General features: G+C 37.8%; 1 protein-coding gene across 7 annotated transcripts in view; it reads right to left on the reverse strand.

The window, feature by feature from the left end:
• Positions 1–5,850: 5,850 nt before the first annotated feature.
• The window catches only part of MARF1 (meiosis regulator and mRNA stability factor 1), a 56,220-nt gene continuing 47,810 nt past the window's right edge, over positions 5,851–14,260 (reverse strand). For all 7 annotated transcript variants that reach the window (XM_078152804.1, XM_021001813.2, XM_021001812.2 and 4 more), the window contains 6 exons: positions 13,383–13,613; positions 13,004–13,216; positions 11,717–11,777; positions 11,493–11,633; positions 10,127–10,297; positions 5,851–8,409 (listed from right to left, as the gene is read on the reverse strand). In XM_078152804.1, the coding sequence (XP_078008930.1) occupies positions 8,171–8,409; positions 10,127–10,297; positions 11,493–11,633; positions 11,717–11,777; positions 13,004–13,216; positions 13,383–13,613 (1,056 nt within the window). In that variant the 3' untranslated portion in view covers positions 5,851–8,170. The remainder of the gene's footprint in view (positions 8,410–10,126; positions 10,298–11,492; positions 11,634–11,716; positions 11,778–13,003; positions 13,217–13,382; positions 13,614–14,260) is intronic.

A 14,260-nucleotide genomic window follows, 5' to 3' on the forward strand; every position in this document is an offset into this window, starting at 1 on the left:
ATTCTGAATAGTTCAAGACATCACAAAATTCTGATTCTAGGCCAAACTTTTCCATACTAAGGAATAACATCTTAGCCATTAAAGTTGTAGCTTGCTTAATTAACTCTGTAGTTCTTAACCTTTTTTTGTGCCATGGCAGTCTACGTACCCCTTCTCAGAAGCATGTTTTTAAATGAATAAAATAAATTACATAGCATTACAAAGAACATCAATTATACTGAAATATAGTTAACATATCTTTTAAAAATATATCTTTTAAACATCTTTTAACAAAATATCTTTAAAAAACAAAACAAAGGGGCCAAGGGAAGAAAAAAGGTATGGTTTCAGAAGGATTCTGCTCCTGCCCTCTTCCCAAACGAAGGAAGAGTAGAAGAGCAAATGCTCAAGCCACACTTTTTCCTCTACAGTAACTGTTGCTAGTTTTAGAGGGGTGGACCTAATACTGGAATCCACAGGGCTCCAAGAGGACTTCTACCTCCCCCTGCCACTTGTTCTGGGAATTTTGGACTCTACAACTTGTGGGTAGTAATGCTACTGTCTACAGCAAAGATCCTTAGCCCGAAGTACATGAACATGCTTTTTTAAAATATTTTGTTAATTGTTTTTCAATATGATTGGTTTCTTTTGTAATCCTATGTACTTTGTTTTATACGTTTGAAACATGAATATGAGGAGAGATCTATAGGCTTCATCAGACTGCCAAAAGGTTTCATGACACAAGAAATGACCCACACTAGAAGCAGGTTTGCATAGAAGAGAGGACAGGATGTGGAGTCAAAGGTTTCGAATCTTGGCCCTGATACTTAGCATCTATATAAATACCTTTTTCTGTCCCTGTCCATAACAGAATTTTGGGGATTTAGGGAAATATCACAAGAGTCAAACAAGCCAGTAATGCTGAAAGCAAAAGGCCTTTATTTCTAAACATTTTAACTCACATAAGGAAAGACTAGAGGCCTAACATAAATTAAAGGAGGAAAGGGAGGGACAATTGTGGATGTAACTTGAGTCACTAGAACTTTAATGCTCTTCAGGAAACTACTGGCAGAGGAATGGGGTCAATGATCCTATGTGAGGCTGCCTACATACAGCCAGGTTCTGTCAGGCTTTTATTATGTCACATCTCCTGGCTGATGGGACTCCTAGGTTGTTTTTTTCTTTTTTTAAAGCAACTCCATACCAGTAACTTATTGATGCAGGTAAGGGGCCATGAGTTTTATGCAGAGGATGATGCAGGTTCTCACACTTAGGAATACCTCATTAGTTTCCAGTCTCTAATATCACAGACAGGGAGATTACTAGGGGTTGACTGCCAAGGCCCCAAATGCCCAAGCATGGAGCTGAGAACTTTCCAGAAAAGGGAAGAAGAGCCAGTATAGAGTGAAACTATCCTATCACAAGAAAGGGTAGACCCCAATAAAAACTAGAGTTTTTTTGTTTTATTTTTAAAGATGATCACAATGACCTTAGAAAAATCATTTCCCCTTTCTGGGCCTGTTTTCATTTGTAAAATGAAGGAGTTGGATTAAATACTCTAAGGTCCCTTCTACTCTAAATCCCACAATGATCAAAAAATTAACTGTTAGCGTCAGACTATTTCAGATAATGTTAGGAACACACAAAGTTATTTTAGAACTCGAATTGAATTCATTTATTCAACAAGCATTTATTAAGTACCTACATTATACAAGGCACTGTACTAGGCAGTGGGGATGAAAAGACAAAAAAGCCCTGAAAGAGCCTACATGGGTGGTGGTGGTGGGGTTACAATATTCACATAGAGAAGTAAATGCAATAGAATTTGAGGAGAAAGAGAGAGCACTGACAGCCAGGGAAATCAGAAAAGGTTTCTTGGAGGACCTGCCACTTAAGCTGGTCCTTGCAAGAAGTTATGAGGCAGAGGTGAGGTACACATTCCAGGCATCAGTCACAGCCCCTGCAAAGCACAGAGGCAGGAGAGAGAATGGCAAGTAGACCGATTTGGCTGGAGCAGAAAATGTGTGAAGAGAAGAAACGTGAAGCCTTGGAAAGGTCAGCTGGCATTGACTCGTGAAGGTCTTTACACAGGGAACTAAGGAATCTGCAACTTCATGTGGATGATGGGTGATGTCTTGACTCGTGCAGGAGTCGGATTTAAGTGAGGCAGAACTGGACAGTCATCAGCCTCACTCTCTTGTAGAGTCCAGTGGCAGGACCAAAGTCAGGTAGACTGGTGATGGCCCAGAACAGAGTGGATGACCTCGGAGACCAGTGTCCGACCAAGCTTAAGTGCCCTACATCGCCTGCTTCTGCCACCTTCATGGCCCAATGGAACAAAATATTCTCATCCACCCATTCCACCAGAAGTCTTCACATACTTGGGGTAGATATGCCCCTAACTCATGTTGGCTTTGAGGCCTGTCGGTTATCCTCAAGCTGGGTTAGCCCATCTGCTGAAACAGTTTACCGGAATGTGGCTGCTGCACATACTACAACTTCTCAGAGCCACAGGTGAGAGTTGAGTGAGAGATGGACACCACAAGTAGATGAGCAAAAGGACTCGGCAAGCCCTCACACCACAGGGTGACAGTCTTCCCTGAACAGCCATACATTTCCTGTAGAGACAATAGGGAACCACAAGAGATTCCTGAGCAAAAAATTACTTTGGCAGCTGTGTGGAGGATGGATTAGAAGAGTTACAGAAACAGACAGAGCATTTATTAAGCATTATGGGCCAGGCACTGTGCTGAGCTCTGGGGATACAAATATAAGCAAACAAGGTAGTCCCTGCCTTCAAAGAATTTACATTCTAATGGGAGACATCAACCCATAAAGGGGAGTTGGAAGGAAGTTCACACCGGTCAGCAGGGTGTGGACATGGCCAGGAAGCAGCATGGAGGACTGGTTCCAGGAAAGATCAGGCTAAAACTCACCCGTAAGAGCCAGGGGCAAAGTTCAAGAAGGGAAAGATTTGAGGCAGGTTAATTAATTAGGTTATGGAAATAGTCCAGGTGAGAGGGACTGAACTACAGCAGTAGACAAGTAAACAGAGAGAAGGTAACAGGTACTAAAACTGTTGTGGAGGTGAAACTAAGACTTGACAAGATTAGATATGGGACATGGGAGAGAAAGAAATCTGGGTGACTGGAAGAATGATGGTGTCTATAATAGATAAGGAAGTTTTAGCCAGAAAAGATGAGTTCTATTTTGGACACATTTGAGTTTGAGATAGTTATGGGACATTGGGGTGGAGATGGTTAGCAGGCTTTTGGTAATGCAAGTCTGCAGCTCACGAGAGATTAAAGTTGAATTCAGATGTATTAGCAAATAAAGAAATACTAACTTTTAGAGCAGCTCCAATTATGCCCTATGTTTAGCATCCATTTTTTTCCATCTTGTAAAAAAATACATCATTTATCTTTCCCAACGATTTCCTCCAAACTCCCTCTCCTGTAAAGCCATCCCCTATAATAAAGAACAGATCCATCTTTCTATGTATATATGTGTGTACATACACAAATGTGTATATGTATATACATATACATAGTATTCCTTATAGTCTTCCACCTCTGCAAAGAAAGAGAAGAGAGGAAGCTGACATTCCTTTTTCACAAACTGCTCTAACATATACCAAAACCCCTCAGATTTGCTTCTCAATTAAGTCACCTACCCCCAAATATAGACCTTCTTTTCCTAATGAGGGTTCAGTATTCAAGCTCTCTGGGGCACATAAGAACCTATAAGAGAACCAGGAAAACCACAAACTACAAGTAATGCAAGCTCCTTGAGATGAGGAGCCATTTTTTTTAAGTATCCCCAGTTATCTAGCATGTACTTAATAAATATTTGTATTAAATTCACCAGCACCCTGCCTTCTCCTGCCCCCACACTACACACACCTTAAAGAAATCCAAAGAGGACTGTGAAAAGACTGGAGGAACCCATGATGGAGAAGGAAAGATTTAGAGGGGATACAACAGCTTCACCTATCTATTTGGCCCCAGAAGGCAAAGCGAGGGGGAATGGGTGGAAACAGCAAAGGGGCCAATTTAAGCTTGATGAAAGGAAAAACTCACTAATAATTAGTGCTATCCAAAAGTGGAATGCATTCTCAGAAGGTGGTGGATCCCAGCTTTACCGAAGTCTTCAAACTGGATGACCACTGGTTGGAAATATTGTGGAACGATTTCCTGGTCATGTATGAATTGGACTAGATGAACTTTGCGGTCCCAGAGCTCTCAGATTCTTGAATATGACACCTATAACAAGAATAACAAAAGAACTCCTGAATCTTGTAATCACATTTAATAACTCAAAATTACACGAACCCAAAATGTGGCTATTTAACATGGTCAGACCTAAAGTCAATCTAATAGTTCTCTTTTCCCTGTACGCCCAGAGTAAGTATAATGCTGTCACTTCCCCACGGCCAATATTCAATCATTCCAAAACACAGCCTTTTCTGATCTGGTGAAAGCTACCTCTCCAATAATTTCACACCACTTCGTATACCTCTTGTGCAGTTATTATATCCTAATTTGTATTGCATTTATCATCTCATCTATATCAGATTGTAATCACCTTGAGGGGAAAGGGTCAAGTCTTTTCATCTTTACAATTTCTTCAAGGCACCAGCATAATATATTACATATAGCAGATGCTTAATAAACATTTGTTTACAGACCAAAAGAGGGAATTGTGATGCTTAGGGAAATGAGATGACTCATTTTTCACCCTAGTAAGATTCAAGCAACTGCAGAGAATAATTTGCATAAGCCTGAGGCTAAACTCCAATTATTTAGACTGAGAGAGAAAGAGAGAGGAGAGAGACAGGACACAGTTAATGGGGAAAGGTCATAGTAAGATCTCCTAGATTCTGCTTGTAGCAAATCAGATTGACGTTAGGGCAAGTCAAGTAATGTGTTCTCTTTTTAGCTTTTTTTTTTCCCAGATTTGCTTCCACTGGTTTATCAAATGAGGTTAAGATGCACTTTAAAAAATTGTTAAGGCATAACGTCTGCACTACATATTTCAAACTCTTAATTCTGGCTAGAAATATACTTGTTACTCTCCAAAGAACACAGTGATAGAATAATTCTAAAAAAAAATACTTGGATGAAAGATGCTTCAAGTAACATTAAAGAACCTATGGTTTTGTTGAGGGAGTACCACTCTATAAACTGAGAGCCTTAGAGAGTTGCCCAAGTACAGAGAGCACAACAGAGCCAATGTCAGAAGAAGAATTTTAATCCAGGTTGTTCTATCCATTATACCACATTATCTTGTGCCTCAAAAGAACTACCAAATGTTTTAAAGAGCTTCTTTACATAAAGAATTGCTTATTATTTTGAAACAACATTCATCTTTTTCTGTGTCTTTCCATATTATCATGGGGGTTAAGATGGCCAGTCTTGACCACAAAGGTCTAAATATGAAAGAATATAACATCTTCCAAAATAAATAATTTAAAGTATGTTCAGCAGCAACAAAAGTGGAAAGGTAATTCTAGGAATGGTTTCAGTTTTGTCAATTAAAGGTTGGGTGGGTGTGAGAAAGGGTGTGTGGTTACTAACTTTTCTAAGTTAAACAATGAAAGCAAAGTCAGAAACTTTAGGACTCTTGACTGAGCGTAGAGTTACACTCATGACTGGCTAGGTTGCTAAATTATGTGTTCTCCCTACTAAATGTCAGTCAAGAAATGGTCCAGTTTGTACATTTTGTACACAATAACTACTAGGTAAATGGTAAATACAATTTTCCCAAAGAATAGGTAGGGTACAGGGTGTTCAAAATGCAAAGAGACAACAGAAGATAGAGAAGACAGTTTAAAATTCCAACAAAACACTCATATGAAACACCACCAAAATGTTATGCTTGCTTGTAAATTTTATTGACAACTGTTTGGTCCCAACACACAAAACAGCACTTTGAACCACAAAAAGTGTTCAAACAAAGTAGACAGTTAAGAAAACATTTCTTCCCCTCTACCCAATCCAAAACAAACAGTGCAGGATGGGAGAGGGAGTTTTGGTGACTTTTTTTTTTAAACAGACAAATATAAATTGGTAAATCTTTCCAACCAGAAATAATTTAATTGTCCTAATTCTCATAGATCATTTAGTCACATCATTTAATTAAGCCTTTGGATTAAAAAAATATATTGCAGTTGGATTGGCCATTTTATTATAATACATCATGAACACAACTTCCCACCTAATGAATTTTCTTACTTTCAAACAGCGATTTATTAGAATTACACATGGACCTAGGCCCACCTGGCTGACCTCCATAATGGTACAACTGCCACATTTAATAAGATATTGCAGGATTGCAGATTCTTCTTCCCTTATGATTGCCTCAAGAACCTTTTCTTTTGGACTGTTTCAAGTGACTTGTAATTACACCTTTATGTTCTTTAAGTCCACAATATTTTGCATATTTTTAAAACAAAAGTCCCAATGTGCAAACTCTACTTTATGAAATCTTTGTGTAATTAACTGATGTTTTTGATCAATAAATTGATGAAATGTTTAAAAGCATCTTTAAAAAAAAGTTATGTTTGCATTTTTTCTCATTGTACTATGTCTGTAGAGGAAATATGCCTACAGAAGGAGTCACACTGTACCATTATACTCAGAAAAATTTCCAGTGAATCTCCATCTGAATCATGGCCACATACCAAATACTAAGAATCTCTGGCTTGTTTCTTTTTTTTTTTTCCAAACAAAACCTAATTTGTAAAATTATTTCTAGTAGCTATTCTGTGGCATTTTCCCAAATGCTGGCGATGAAATCTGAGCCCATTTTCTGGCTTTCTAGTACATTACAAAAATATTAACCTCAAAAAAGAAATCACTTAACTAGTGGAAGACATCGTGTGACAGGTTCTTTCTGTTTTATGAGCACTTCCATCTGTCTCTCTGCCCAACAAATACAATCCATTGTAAATGTTGGGTTTACCCAGAAGGGGTAAGAGGCCATCTGCCAATGGACATTTCAGCCAACTCTAAAGTAAGGCCATTCCACTAGTGCAGTGCTACTTCAAAGGCTGGCTTTTCCAAATGCCAAGATCAAACACCACAAACAACTGAACACGCTATCAACACTAGAAGTAACCATCAGAATAAAAACCGTTAAAAGACAATATTGCCAACACACACAAAGCTTCCCAGTTACCAAAACTTGCTTTAAAAGTACAGAAACAAGGTTAAGCAGATCAACCTTGGCCTTCCCCTGCATAGATAGAATCACTGTGTCTCTTTCCAGTGGAAATAGTATTGATACCTCCCAGGTTAAAGTGCTTCTCATAACCTGCTCTGATTCATAATTTATGCATTTAATGCATAGTTTAGAAAAATCAGACTCTTTCCCACCAATACCACCTCTAGACACACAAAATGTGTGTGCTGTAACCCAAACACTGACTTTAAACTCAAGACACCAAGACCATCTCCTTTCCTTAACCTAATCCATGTCAAACTGGAACATAACATAAAAGGGAAGCTTAAAATATCCTCAACTTCCTAGAAAGCTCCTAAATGGAACTGAAAGTGACAAAAAACATTTAAAATAAATTTTGTTACAAAGCCATCTCCAGACATAGTAAAATGAAAAATGAGGTGGACTTACAAGTCACACAGAAACAATTACCATTCATACCCCTACCTACAAATACATTCAAAACTCCTTGCTTACCCGTTCCATTCTAGTGCATAAACACTTGTTTATTTAACAGGCTTTTGAAAGACAGATCATGCATTTTATTAACTGTCTGAAAACAACATCAGTAAGCAGTGTCTAACGAATATCGTATGCTACATGTAAGATTACATCACTGATGACGTTTAATGGAAATAAAACCCAAATCTTTCTACTTGAATTCTTACCTCTTTCTTTTTACCGAACACCATTTTATTTCATTATAATTAAGAAAATTTGGTAAAATACCTAAAGGATTCTTGAATAAGTGCTGGGAAGCTTTTTCAAATAATTAAAAAAACTCTTCAGCCAAAAGCTGTGTTCAAGGTAAAAGGAACAAAAACATTTTCAAATCCATCTTAATAGAAATTAAATGGCTCATAGGGTTTTCATTAAAACATGAAAGGGCGTGCAAATAGCTTTGAACCTATTTTTTGTGTGCAGAGTCAGACAGTGCTTTTCCCTCCTAATTCCATGTCACAAATCAAAGTTAAAGCTTGGTTATGGGTGCAAAAGAAAAGTTGGCTGCCAATTTCACTTTGTTTTTGTGTTGCTTTTTGGCTGGGCTCTCCACTGGGTCCTTGCTTGGCCGAGACTCTGAGATATCCAACGATGAACAAGGAGGCACTGAGGCATTTTCCAATGCATCAGGCATCCCAGGGCTAGAAGTCAGTCTTTCTTTGATTACTGTAATTTTAGTTTGTTGTTCTTCTGTTAAAAACATAATTTCTGTGAAGACAGAAAGACAAAACATTCATTTAGCTCCATCAAACAGGAGAACAACTTGTTTCCTTGGCTTCTCTTTTCCCAAAACATACATCAATAGACCATTAGTTTAATGAATTTCAGTTTGAGATCAGCAACAGCAGACCAGTAGAGTTCTTTATGACTTGGTAGAGAAGTCCTAAATTGCTGCTTGAGACACTTAGAGATTAAGTGACTTGTCCAGAGTCACAGTTAACGAATGTCAGAACTGAGATTTGAACCTATGTCTGCCTGAGTAGCACCCTATCCATTATACTGGGCTGTCTCTAAAATACTCTGGATTCATTTTCCATGTCGCACACAAGCATACCCTACCTTACAAAGTAGCCGTGCTTCTGAAAAGTTGTATCAATCACATTTAAATCAATAGAGTCACATCTTTCTACTGAAATAAAGAATCATTTCAGATGTTCTCTTCATTTCTAGCTGATTTCTTAATGGGCAATGACTCCCAACACTTTTTTGTCTCAAGAATCTGTCAACTAGATAATGATCCATATATGAACTCACAACAGAAAAGCTACTGTTAGGAACCCTAGGTGAATGAACTTCTTTGTAATATAACAAACTTCCTCTATTTTAATAGTTGCGTAAACTTGATTTTTTATATACTGGCTTTCCTTAAATGAGGATATACTGATACTTGGCATTGTACAAAGTATCCAGAATAGTCAAACATTCAATGAAGAACAGATGCTGATACTTCATAACTTATGTAATCAATATGGAGGTGTACAAATAATATTACAAATTATTAACCTTCAATTTCACAGAAAAAATTTACCCAAGTCATAGATCATGCAGATAATCTGTCATTCAAAGCCCCTTCAAAACTCAGACATCCCTCATTCTCCCCCTTCTGGTCTTCTTACATCTTTCATTGCCCTCCTCCCTTCAAACACACACATGTTCCTTCATCTAGTGATCTTGGTCTCCTCACTGCTCCTCAAACAAGACTCTCTCTCTCCACTTCAAGCACTCTCAGTGGCTGTCCCCATACTCAGAATGTTCTCCCTCTTCACTGTCACCTCTTAGCTCCCTCCCTTCAAGATCCAACTAAAATCCCACCTTCTCCAGCATGAAAGCCTTTCCTCACTTAATTCAAGTACCTTTCCTCTATGGATTATTTACTATTTAGGCTGCATTTAACTTTTGTGTAGATAAACTTCGAGCTCCTAGCAGCAATAACTGTTTTTTGTCTTTCTTTATATTCTTAGCACTAATCACAGTGACTGGGACATAATGGGTACTTTAAAAAATGCTTATTAACTACTAGGTTATTCTAAAGGTATACAAGAAAAGGCAGGAGATAAACTCAAATCAGTCTATGCAACTGCTTTTGCACAGCTTTTATAAAAGCTCTTTGGGCAAGAAATTGAAGTTAATAAATAAAGGAGCTGATTTTTGTCATTTTACATAATAGGCTATTCTTTAAAGGTATGTGGCATAAAACTTATTTTATCTGTAGATTTCATTTACCCATGATATTCTCTCTTTGTCCTGTTTGTAACAATAACTGAAGGTTAGCTATAAAGGTCAAACACTGGGAATTTTACCATGTAAAATACTGACTTCCAAACATTTAATACTGTCCACTTAAATTTATACAATAATAAAAAAAAATACTACTAATAACAGCTGCTTGTTTCCAGGTACATGATGAAAATTCAGTGAATCCTACCACAAGGATCTCGGGGATGTTCCTCAAACTGAATAAGATCAGTAGACTCAAGAATGACTGGATCAGGTCTCAGTTGTGGGGATGGCAAGCAAGAAGGGACTGGCTCACACAAAAGGTCTACAGGTGAAGTATTAGTTAAGCAGAGGAGCTCCTGCTCAGTTTGATTAGGACCTGTGGGAAGAAGAGAACAGGAATTGTTCAGATTTCTAAGCCTTAAAATGCAAGGGAAGTGTTTAAAACAAACAAACTGGCAACTGCACAGTGAGTCCTGTCCCAACCTGGAGGACTCCTTCTATAAAGGAGAATGCTATCCTCCATCAAAAAATAGATATCTGAAGAGAAAAGGTCCTGACTATTTCTGGCACTCAAAAAACTTGAGTCCTAGAAGAATAAATTAAATGAATTACAGTGATTCAAAAGAACAAATTAATTTCCCCAAATTACTGGTTTATCTTTACCTCAGCCTTTTCACTTTTTAGATGGGAGAAATGCCACCAGCCCTGCCTACCTCAGAGGACTACATGAAAACAACATTTAGTAGTGCATGTGAAAATGTTCTTTAAAGGTAAAAATTAAATATAAAGGCCAAGGCTCTAAACCAGGGGTGGGGAACCTTTGGCCTCAAGGTTCTTGGGTGTGTGGAGTTTGTCCAAATTTTACAGAACAAATCCTTTTATTAAGGGGATTTGTTCTGTGAAATTTGGATTCAAAGGGCTGTATTTGAGGACCTAGAGGGCCAAATGTACCCACAGGTTTCCCAACCTAGGCTCTAAACGTTTACCAGACATAGTGGCTTATCAACTGCAGACGTATAATAATATTAATAATAATAGACGTATACCATACTTTCTACATCAGGCCTGCACAACATACGGCCTGAGGCTACTTGCAACCTGCCAAAGGATTCTGGGCAGCCAGTGAAAAATGTAGGGGATGTAAAACAGGCCTGCACAACATACCACAGTCACTGGGCCACCATATGTTGCACAGGCCTGACATAGATAAATCATGTAATCATAAAATTTTAGAACTGAAAAGGAACTTGGAGATCCTATCTCCCCTGCTTCACATAACATTGGGGAGAATGAGGATTAAGAGGTTAAGTGACTTTCTCAGTCATACTACTAGTTAATGACAAAACCTGCACTTGAGCCGTTTTCTCCTGACTCCCAATCTAAAGTCAAGTTTTTCCTATTGATGCCTGAAATTTAATTGATATTTGTATGATATGGTGCCTGCAACCTCTCCAACACTCTTTAACCTTACCAAAAGTTCTCTTTACTTTGTATTCAAGAGCAAATAGGTAGAAACCTTTAAGTTTATCTGCACCCTTGTTTGCATTTACTTCTCCTAAGCTTTCTCTTACCATTAGCATACATTCCCAGGGCGAGGCCTAAGGAGGCACAAGATTCAGGTGTCTCCAGAGTAAGCTCACTGTTGTCTTCTGTCTGGTTTTCATGATCACTCACATGATTGGCAGGAGAAAAACTGGGAGAATTCAACCGAGCTAGAAGACAAAACATACACAGGTCAGAAAATATAAATTACTGGACGAAAACCTTTTTTTTTTCCATTTTTAAGTTTACTCACTTTTCATGTCATTTTTTAAAACAACAATTCTCTTGTGACCATGTCCTTTTATCCAGACCACCTACAATAAAACATATTCCTAGTCAATGGAGGGAAGGTGGTGGGAAACATCCCCCCCACACACACACACCCCCTCTATCCTTAAATCTTATCAAGCACAGTCTTGCCTGTCAAGAATTTCCAAGTCCTTCAAAAATCATCATATTTAGGTCAAAGTTGAGAATTTAGTAGCTGTATATAAAGAAATATACCTGGAAAGCTGAAAATAATCTTCTACAGTCTTTTCCTTAGCTTTTGAAGCAGTATGGACTAACTAAAAATAATTTATTTTTACAAAGCTTATACTTATAAAACAGAGGATATTCATCTCCTTTAGAGTCATCATTTCTAGAACTACTACGAACCAACTTCCTGATTTAAAACACAACTTCTTTGCAGGGGGATGATAGAAGGGAGGGTAGACTAGGGGAGGGGGTGATCAGAAGCAAACACTTCTGAGGAGGGACAGGGTCAAAAGACAGAATAGAGTAAACAGGGGGGGGGGAAGGGGAAGCAGGATGAAGGGAAATATAGTTAGTCTTTCACAACATGACTACTACAGAAGTGTGTTGCATGACTACACATGTATAACCTGTATCAAGTTGCTTGCCTTCTCAATAAGGGGGGTGGGGAGGGAGGAAGGGAGAAAATTTGAAACTCAAAAGTTTTAAAAACAAGTGTTAAAAAACTGTTTTCACATGCAACTGGGAAGTAAGATATACAAGCAATGAGGTATAGAAATCTATCCTGCCCTACAGGAAAATTGAAAGGGAAGGGGATAAGAGAAGGGGGTGTGATAGAAGGGAGGGCAGATGGGGGAAGGAGTATTCAGAATGCACGCTATCTTGGGGTGCGGGGAGGGGTGAGCTGGGGAGAAAATTTAGAACTCAACATCTTGTGGAAGTGAATGTTGAAAACTAAAAATAAATTAATAATAAAATATTTTTTAAAAAGATATGTAAAAAAATACAACTTCTTTGATGTACACATAACTTAGATACTTCTATGTATAAATCTCTTAATGTTTTTACATATACAACACTAAAAAAAATTGAAAAATTGCTTGAATTCTCCATTTTAGTAAAATAGTATAAATGTATCTGGTATATATTTTCAAATTTAAATTTAAACTAAATATAAATTTAAGCTAAATTTAAACTGCCTGCCATTGTATTAGTCTGGCAACAGAGTGAACACATGCCTCTATAAGGAGGGCTCTCAACACAAATCAAAGTGTAAAATGGCTACCTGAGGAATCGACCCCAAGAGCTCCTCCAGGCTACTATAACCATAGGTCTTGGGCTGCAATACTTCTCCTATGTATTTGGAATAGGCCACAGGAAATTCATGAAGGAATATTTGCTGGTAGTGGTAGGTGTGAAGTAGAGACCGAACATTTTTTGCAAACAAATACAAACTGGTGAGCTTCACATACTCTTCGGTCGTGTCAGTGGTAAAAACCTATTAATATCAACAACAATAACAATTTAAAAAACCAGTAGTATTATAATACAAACTACCCTGTCTGGGAAGCTACAACAAGAACAAAATTTCTTAAAATCCTAAATGCAAATCCCAACCAACGTGTTAAGACTATTTTAAAGACTAAAATCAAACAGTTTTATACCTCAACCAAGTACGGCAGACTCTTCAACAGTTCAGACAAGGTCATGAATCCATATTCACAAGGGTTGAGAAAAGCACTATAGGTAGTTTCATAATGTCTCTTGAGCTGGTCAACAGAAAGAAAGGTGGTTTCTTCCCAAGACATTAACACCACCAGTAGCTGGGCAGTGAGAGACCGAAGAGACTTCCTATTTATCAGCTGAATCTGCTTGCCAGATTCTGTGTCAGCAACCTGAGAGAAGACAAAAAATTTGAACTTTCAAAACTGAGAATCTAGGCCACATTAATGCAGTTATACTTTTTGTAGTCAGTAAGACTTGCTGATAAAGATAATTTTCCTGAATTATTTCTCCTAAGGTAAAGTGTTATCTATTAGACCAAAAGTTAGGTAGATGAGACAGTAATCTGTTTTTTAAAATTCCAAGAGAAGTCTGGGAGTAAAATACTCAGATAGGAGACAGAATGAATCCATCAGTCCAAAAGGTTAACGTACTGGTTTGAAAATGTGGCAGTGAAGGAGGGAACAAACCTAAAGCTTTGGCTATCTTATCTTACCTAATAAAATGTTGATAATAACTTGCAAAGGAAGTTCGATAAGAAGCAATTTTTTGAAAAACTCAAGTTAATGGTAAACTACATTACTTCATAATAAACAGTTCCTGGCCAACCTTTCTTCATGGATTTCTCATGGCTTATGCAAAATATGTAAAAGCGTTACAGCACAAGAAATATGGCTGTAATAACCTGGAGCAGCTCCTGGGAGCAATTCCATAACAGAGTGCTTATCATATAGTTAAACAATATAAGACTGATTAATTGGCAGATGAAGCTAATTTAAACATTACAGCACTGAAAAAATGTAAAACATGCAATCAGGCC

This window comes from Phascolarctos cinereus, unplaced genomic scaffold, assembly GCF_003287225.1.
Source record: "Phascolarctos cinereus isolate Bilbo 61053 unplaced genomic scaffold, phaCin_HiC Scaffold_4;HRSCAF=312, whole genome shotgun sequence".
Lineage (NCBI taxonomy): Eukaryota > Metazoa > Chordata > Mammalia > Diprotodontia > Phascolarctidae > Phascolarctos > Phascolarctos cinereus.